The following is a 7,336-nucleotide window of genomic DNA, read 5'->3' as shown; positions in this document are numbered from 1 at the left end:
TCTCCCGGCCCATCGCCGTGCCCCAGGGCCGGGCACGGGGCGCGGTTCTGCCCCCGCGTCTCACGGCGTTGGGCCCGGCCCGCGGCACGTCGGGTGGGAGCGGGATGGGACGTGGCAGCGCGGGGAGCTGACAGCCCCGGGGGAGCGGAGCGCTCCGGTTCCGCTCACAAAGCGGCGCTTTGCCGTAGGCAGCGGCCTGGAGCGCGGAGCCAGCACCCGGCCCAGAGCAGCGCCGGGCTCGGTCACCTCCCGTCTGTTCCTTATTTCCAGGCATTTCCTTTCCCCCGTCCCACTTTGTTCGGCTTGGATGCTGCTGAAAGGGAGGGCTTGGCAGCGCCGGGATCTGGATTCCTCTTTCGATGAATAATGCCCTTATTAAATTTTAGCATATTAAACAAACAGACCGGCCCCAGTTCCTGCCGCCCTCCTTGGCGGGGCCGTTCCCAGGCCCAGCTGGAGAGGTAACATTCCCAAGCACTTATGCAGCCCGTGTCCTGCCCCGTCCCCTGCTCCGGATCCAGGATGCGCTGACAGACCCCGGGCTCCCCCTGCCCCTTGCAGACCCCGCTTGTGACGTGAGGCTGAATCCCGCCGTGCCCCGGTGCTGCCAGGTCCGTGCAGCTCAGAGCATCGCGCGTTGTGCTGGGGACGGGGAGCTTCCCACACAAAATGGAGTGCTGAATTTCCAGAGCTGCTGCCGAGCCGGTGACCCCGGAGCAGCGGATCGCCCGCAGCGAGGCTGAGCCTCCATCACACTCACGTCGGGGTCATCCTTCCGGGCCACTTGTGACTCACGCTGCCATCCTGGGGTGCCGGCTCGCCTGTGACTCAGCTGCTGAGTCACTGCTGTCTCGGCAGTCCTGGCTGTCTCAGCAGTCCCGGGAAGGGCGAAGCGGGGGGGGGGCTGGTTGTGGCTGCCTGGCAGGTGTTGGCCCCCAGGCAGCCCCGTCCCAGCTGTGCTGAACCCGGTGCCGGCACCCCCAGCTCCAGCCCGTGTCTCCCTCACAGCTGATGCGGATGGGATTTGTCCGCTCTGACCCTAGTTGGGGAGGGTGCTGGGTGCTGGCTGGCAGCAGGGTTTGATTCTGGCAGGAATTCTCGGTCTCCCATGCAACAGGAGCCCGTCCTGCTGCCGCTGATCCCTGCCCTTTGGCTCCTGTCTTGTCTTCCCTCTGTGCTGGGAGGCTCGCGGCCAGCTCCTCCCCAGCACAGAGCCAGCCTGGGCCTGGGAGCCGCCGCTGCTCCCTGTGCCAGGGCTGCTCCTCTCCTGCTTCTGGCGGCCCTGGGGCCGGGCTGCTGCCGCCTGGGTCCTCCTGTGTGGGGAGTCTGTGCACCCACATCTGCTTGTGCCACCCCAGGGCCCATCTGCCTTCTCTCACACCTGGCAGCCACTGGTGAGGCACCATTCTGTGATCCAGAGTGGGGCTGGTGCCCAGGGCTGTACTTGCAGGCAGCACTGCAGTAAGGGCGAGACGTGGCTCTGCCTTGGGCTGTGGGTCGTATCACCGCAGCCGTTGGCCTGGGGTTGGTGACCTGGCCTCTGAGCTTGTGCTTTCTGGCCTGGGAGCTGGGCAGCAGTTTTCTGCAGGACCCAAGGGCTCTGTGAATGTGTGTGTGCGTGGAGTGGCCGTGTCCCTGCGTGGCTGCTGGGGTTTGCTTTGCCCATGCTGCTCAGCCCCCAGGCAGGGATGTGGCTGTTCTGGGACTGCAGCAGCAGACCCTCTCCTGCTTTGCTTCCTCTCTGCAGCATGGAGATGCAGAAGGTGAGGGAGGTGATGCTTGGGCTGTGTCTTTGGCGCCGTGCAGCAGTGAAGTCCCCAGGAGGAGTGTTTGGCAGTGCCGAGAGTGATGGGACAGCGGTAGGGTGGGTGCTCAGACAGAGGATGGGTGACCCTTGGATCCAGCCCCCCCAGCAGCGCTGTGCCAATCCCAGCAGTCCCAGGCTGTGATGCCTCAGAATGGGTTGAGTGGTAGGGGCTGGTGGTGGCCGGGCAAGGAGTGGGGCGAGGAGGTGGCTTTGGGGCAGAGGTGGGACCTCTGGTTTTTGGGTGGCACCTGGTGCACCCTGCTGTGCCCTGAGGGAGTGGGGGGCTGCCGGCCCTGGGGCTGCCCTGCTGCTCCCAGTGCCGGTGCCTGCCCACCCCGTGCAGCCGATGCAGCGGGGCCGTGGGCTGACTGCTCGGGGCCGCCGCTGATTGGGCCCCATCCCTCTCCGTCAGAGGCCGGGATGACGCACGCCGCAACGGGGAGCGCTGCGCTTAGAGCAGCCGCGCAGGCTGGGGATGAGCGGGGCCTGGCGCGGGCACTTCCTCCTGCAGGCACAGCCCTATGGGGCTGCTGGGGCTGATCCCCACGTGCACCCTCAGAAGCTGCGGTAGCGAGGGGAGCACAGCCACAGCTGCACCTCCATGCCCAAGCTGCTCCCGCATCCCCGCAGCCTTTGTGTGTACCCAAAGCTCCTTGCCCTCATGCTCAAGCAGCAATGCCCTGCTGTGCCCCGGGGGCTCAGGCAGGTGCCCAGGGCTGAGACCTGGCAGGGCTGGGGTGGAGGAGGAGTCCCCCCTGGGGACATCTTGCTGCGTTCTGCTTCTGTCGGTGCTGTGCCGTGCTGGGGTGACCCCGGGGCTGTGCCCGCAGTGGGGCCGGGTGGCAGCAGGCATTGCTGGCACTGGCACCCAGCCCCTGCGCTCCAGTGACTGCCAGCAGCCCCGAGAAGGGAGCTTTGTTCCTCGGCCATTCAGCCCGGGAACGCTTCCCGTGCTCTGCGGGCACTGATGCTTCCCAGGCGGCTGCAGGCGGGGGCCGTGCTGTGGGGCTTGGAGGGGGGATGTCCTGGGAAGGGGCTCTGCTTGCCATGTGCAGGGCTGGGAGGGGAGTCCTTGGGGTCTGAGGTGCTGAGGACACCTGGGTCTGCTGCATGTCCCTGCATTGTCTCGGTGGATGTTTTGTGCTGAGGGATGCCGCCCTGTGCCCCACAGCCCCACTCTGTCTCAGGTGGTCGCATACAGGGCAGAGCCGTGCAGGGTTGGATGTCTCCCGGCGCAAGACCATTCCTCACTGCACGTTGCATGGGGACCGCGGTGCCGAGGGATGCCCTGTGCCTTGCAGGCCCCGCTCTGAGCCTTGGGCCGCGTCCAGCCCAGCCTGGTCAGTGTGGAAAGCTGCCACTGCCCACCGGCTCCCGGCGAACACCCACTGTGTGTGTGCCGGCACGTTCCTGGGGGGTCTGCGGGCAGCGAGGACTGATCGCTGCAGAGATGGAGTCCGCTGCCAGGCTGGGGGAGGCTGCTGCAGTGCGGGCCGGGGCGCAGAGTGCGGGCACTGGGTGTTGTGTGCACACAAGCAGCACCAGCGCTCCGCATCCCACGAGCTGCCCTGCTGTGTGCTGCCACCGTGGGGCTGGGGTGGAGGAGGGAGCTTGGGCAGAGCGGTGCTACAGGGCTGCAGGCGGCCAAGAAGCCCCTCTCCATCCCAGTGCCCGCTCCTGCCGTGCCGGGGCTGCGGGCCGTGCTGACTCAGCGCCGCGAGGTCAGCGTGGAGTTATCACAGTTGCTTGGCTCCCGGCCCTGCGTGCCCCAGGGCAGCGGGGTGGGGGGGGTGCTGCCAGCAGGCGGGGGCCAGGGCGCTCCGGGGGGCACGGCTCCGCCGTGCTTATGCAGCAGCTTTCGTGCAGAGTGCCGAGTTAAAGGCAGACACCACAATTCCTGCCCGTGCTGAGGAAGGGCTTTGGCAGACGGCGATGGGGTGGCGAGGGACACCGCTGGTGTCACGCCGTGCCCAGGGATGTGCAGGAGGCTCTGGGTCGGTTCTGTGAGCTTCACAGTGACCTGGGGAGCCCCGGGGGCTGCTCCTGGAGCACCCGCAGCGTGTGCTGCCGTCACCTCGGGGGCACCTCCGCCCGCGCGTCCCCACCTGGGCGTCCCCCTGCGTCCCTCCCTCTCCCCGCTCTGGTTTCTGGCCTGCGAAGGAGCTTGGCTGCGCTGCTGGGGTCTTGGCGGGGAAAGCACAGCGCAGCCGTCCCCTCCACAAAGCCGCACTGTTCAGAACAAATCCGCCTAGAATTGGGCTGCATTTTTGTCAAGTGATTCATCAGCACGTGAATGGAAACGGCTGGAGCCCACTGAACCAGCAGCCGTCCCCCACGCCTGCACTGCGGGCAGCGCTCGGCTCCGGCTCTCCGGGTGTGCACGCCTTCTTCGTGGCACGGAGCAGAGCTGTGGGGCTGGCACTAGGGGTGAGGGTCAATCCCCACCCACGGTGGCACAGGGGGCAGGGGCAGAGCTCCTCCAGTTGGGGCTCATCCCCACCATGGGCAGGCAGCAGGCACGGCGGCTTTGGCACGGCTGTGGGCACCGGGCCCTGACCTGCGTGCCTCCTGCCTGCCTCGGTCCCTTCCCCGTCCCCTTCTCCTTTCCGTTGTAAACTGAGTCAGCACTGACGGGTGCCCACGTGGTGCAGTGCCACCGCTGACCTTCAGCACAAACAGCCGCCCCGTGTGCCCACCGCTCACACCGCCGTATTTATAGAGCGCAACCGGAGCGGCTCTGTGCTGCGCCAGGTGAAAGCGGGCAGCGGGGCTGGCAGCCCCACACGTGTCCCCACTGCACCCCCAGCAGCTCTCTGTAGGGACGTGACCGCCGTCCCCAGCTCTGGGCGCAGGGGTGGCTGTGACCTGTGCAGCTGTGGGTCAGGGCGAGCCTCCCACCAGTGAGGTCAGTGCCACGTGCCGGGCACTCACGTGTGGCTCCGTGTCCCTGGGCTGCCCTGGCGGGGTGACACAGAGACCTTCCCATGGCACAGCTCCCTGCCCTCTGCTTGCCCTGGCTCTGGGGTGCTGCACCCTTGTCCCTTGGTGTGGTGCTGGGGTGAAGTAATGTGTGCAGGGTCCCTCTGTGCCACGGGCAGAGCTGTGTGTCCCTGCTGCGTACCTCTGGCAATGCTGCTGCGGGTGGTGGGTGCACAGTGCCTGTGTGCATGGTGCTGTGCCTACACTCACCTCCCCATCTCCTGACACAGTGCTCCCATCCCCTCCTCTCCTGATCGGGTGCTGCTGTGCGGGGGGACCCACGTTTTGCACAGGTCTGGCAGGGAAGGGGGGGTTCCTCCTCAGTGCCTGCACCCCAGGCTAAATGTTGTGCGTGGAGAGCAGCTCCACGTGGTTGCAGAGCGGGGAGGTGTGGTGCCCGTGGCCATGCTGCCACAGTGAGCTCACCCAGCCCCTCACCTGCCTGTGTTTTCTCACTGCCCTGGGCTTCAGTGTCCCCCTGTGGGGTGGAGGCTCTGTGCACCAGTAGTCAGTGGCTGGCAGGGAGCTGTGGCCGGGCACCTCTGCGGCTGCATGGTGCAAAGGCAGTGGGCACTGGGTGGGTCGGCTCTGTGTTGGGTGCTGGGGGCTCCTACCTCCCTCTGCACTTGGAGGCGAAGCTGCAGAGAGCTCCTGCTGCCCTTCAGTCCCCCTGTTGTGCTAGGCCACGTGGGCATCGTGCTGGGTATGGATTAATTCATGGTGGGGGACAAATAACGCTCCCAGGGTGCTGCTGGTGGGGGGTGGCCGTGCCGTGTGAGGGACACATGCTGAAGGGCTGGGCTGTCAGCTGAGGCTGGGGCAGAGCTGGGGCTGGGGGGGCTGTGCTCGTGCCCCCAGCACCCGCCCATCTCCACACCCATCCCCTGCAGTGATCCGAGCAAAGGCCGTCTCTGCGAAGGAGGTGGATTCGGGGAACGACATTTACGGGAACCCCATCAAGCGAATCCAGTACGAAGTGAAGCAGATCAAGGTACGGGGCGGGCAGCGCGGGGTGGGCGGGGGGGTGAGTGGTGCTGCTCACACCTGCCCTCTGTCCCCAGATGTTTAAGGGCCCTGACCAGGACATCGAGTTCATCTACACGGCGCCGTCCACAGCGGTGTGCGGGCAGCCGCTGGACACGGGCGGCAAGAAGGAATACCTGATCGCAGGTAGGGGCGGGCGCTGACCCACATCTGAGGGGGGGAGGGGGTTGGACCCCAGCAGCCCCCGGGTGTGCGTGAGCGGCTCTGTGCGGTCTCTCCCCAGGCAAATCCGAGGGCGATGGCAAGATGCATATCACACTGTGCGACCTGGTCGCCACCTGGGACTCGCTGAGCCCCACTCAGAAGAAGAGCCTCAACCAGCGGTACCAGATGGGCTGCGAGTGCAAGGTGAGTGCCCCGACCCGGGACCCGCACCTGGGGCACCCCCGTGGGTTGGGGGAGGGGGCGGGGGGGCTGCAGGGACGGGCGCCGACCAGCTCTGCCCTCACAGATCTCGCGCTGCCTCTCCATCCCGTGCTTCGTCTCCTCCTCGGACGAGTGCCTCTGGACAGACTGGGCGATGGAGAAGATCGTGGGCGGGCGGCAGGCCAAGCACTACGCCTGCATCAAGAGGAGCGACGGCTCGTGCGCCTGGTACCGCGGCATGGCCCCCCCGAAGCAGGAGTTTCTCGACATCGAGGACCCCTAAGCCAACCGAGTGCATTCCAGTAGCCAGTAGGAAAGCCCAGCGAGATGTTAGACTGGTCCACGCCGACATCGGGGCCTGGAGACAGCATGAAAACCCATGCAGCCCCGAGGGGACGCAGGGCACGGAGCTGCCGCGTGTGTGTGGTGCGGGGGGGGCTCACCGAGCCGTGCACGCCCTGCACCACATGCACCCTGCGCCGGGCAGGGCAGCCCCATTCCCTGCAGGCTGAATGCTGGTGAGCAGCAGCGGCTGCCCCCGGTCTACAGGGGCCCCACTGCCGACCAGAGTTACCCAGCACCAGGACCGCGCTGTCCCCATCCCGTCCCTCGCTGTGGGGTGCCAGGGGGGTGCAGCCCGGCACCGGCTGCTCCCACCCGCAGAAGCCGTGGGGCCCTCGCCCGCTGTAGCCCCTAGGGGCGGGACGGGGGTCCCCCCTGGCCCCGGGGGGGGGATGGCTGCAGGACACCGACCCCACACCCCCTCTCTCTGAGCCATTTCCCCATGCACACGGCCGGCCCCGGCTCGGGGCGTTTTCATGCTGTGCATCCCCATAGGGTGACGATGTGGCGCTGGACCAGTCTGGGCAACTTCGACGTGTTAAAAGAAAAAAAAAAAAAACAAAAAAAAAGTGAAAGAAAAAGAAAGAAAAAACACCAAGAAAAAAACAAAAAAAAAAAACAAAAAAAAACACCCACCCTCTATTCAGTCCCGTATAGGACTCCCGTTCGCTTCTGTATGGTTATATCATATGTGACATTTACTCCTGTCTCTGCTGGTAGCCTGTCTCTGAGTTAATACCCCCACTGTTCTGCCATCAGCTCTATCATTCCCGTGCTGTGATTTTTTTTTTTTTTTTT

At 65.8% G+C, this 7,336-nt stretch overlaps 1 protein-coding gene across 1 annotated transcript in view; it reads left to right on the top strand.

The window, feature by feature from the left end:
* Nucleotides 1-7,257, top strand: part of TIMP2 (TIMP metallopeptidase inhibitor 2) — an 8,467-nt gene extending 1,210 nt beyond the window's left edge. Inside the window, exons 2-5 of the mRNA XM_021415257.1 lie at nt 5,566-5,777; nt 5,848-5,956; nt 6,054-6,178; nt 6,282-7,257. Coding sequence (XP_021270932.1) covers nt 5,566-5,777; nt 5,848-5,956; nt 6,054-6,178; nt 6,282-6,479 — 644 coding nt within the window. The 3' untranslated portion in view covers nt 6,480-7,257. The remainder of the gene's footprint in view (nt 1-5,565; nt 5,778-5,847; nt 5,957-6,053; nt 6,179-6,281) is intronic.

Source organism: Numida meleagris, chromosome 17, assembly GCF_002078875.1.
Source record: "Numida meleagris isolate 19003 breed g44 Domestic line chromosome 17, NumMel1.0, whole genome shotgun sequence".
NCBI lineage: Eukaryota > Metazoa > Chordata > Aves > Galliformes > Numididae > Numida > Numida meleagris.
Note: the sequence above shows the minus strand (reverse complement) of the source record. Positions and strands in the feature narration are given on the sequence as shown.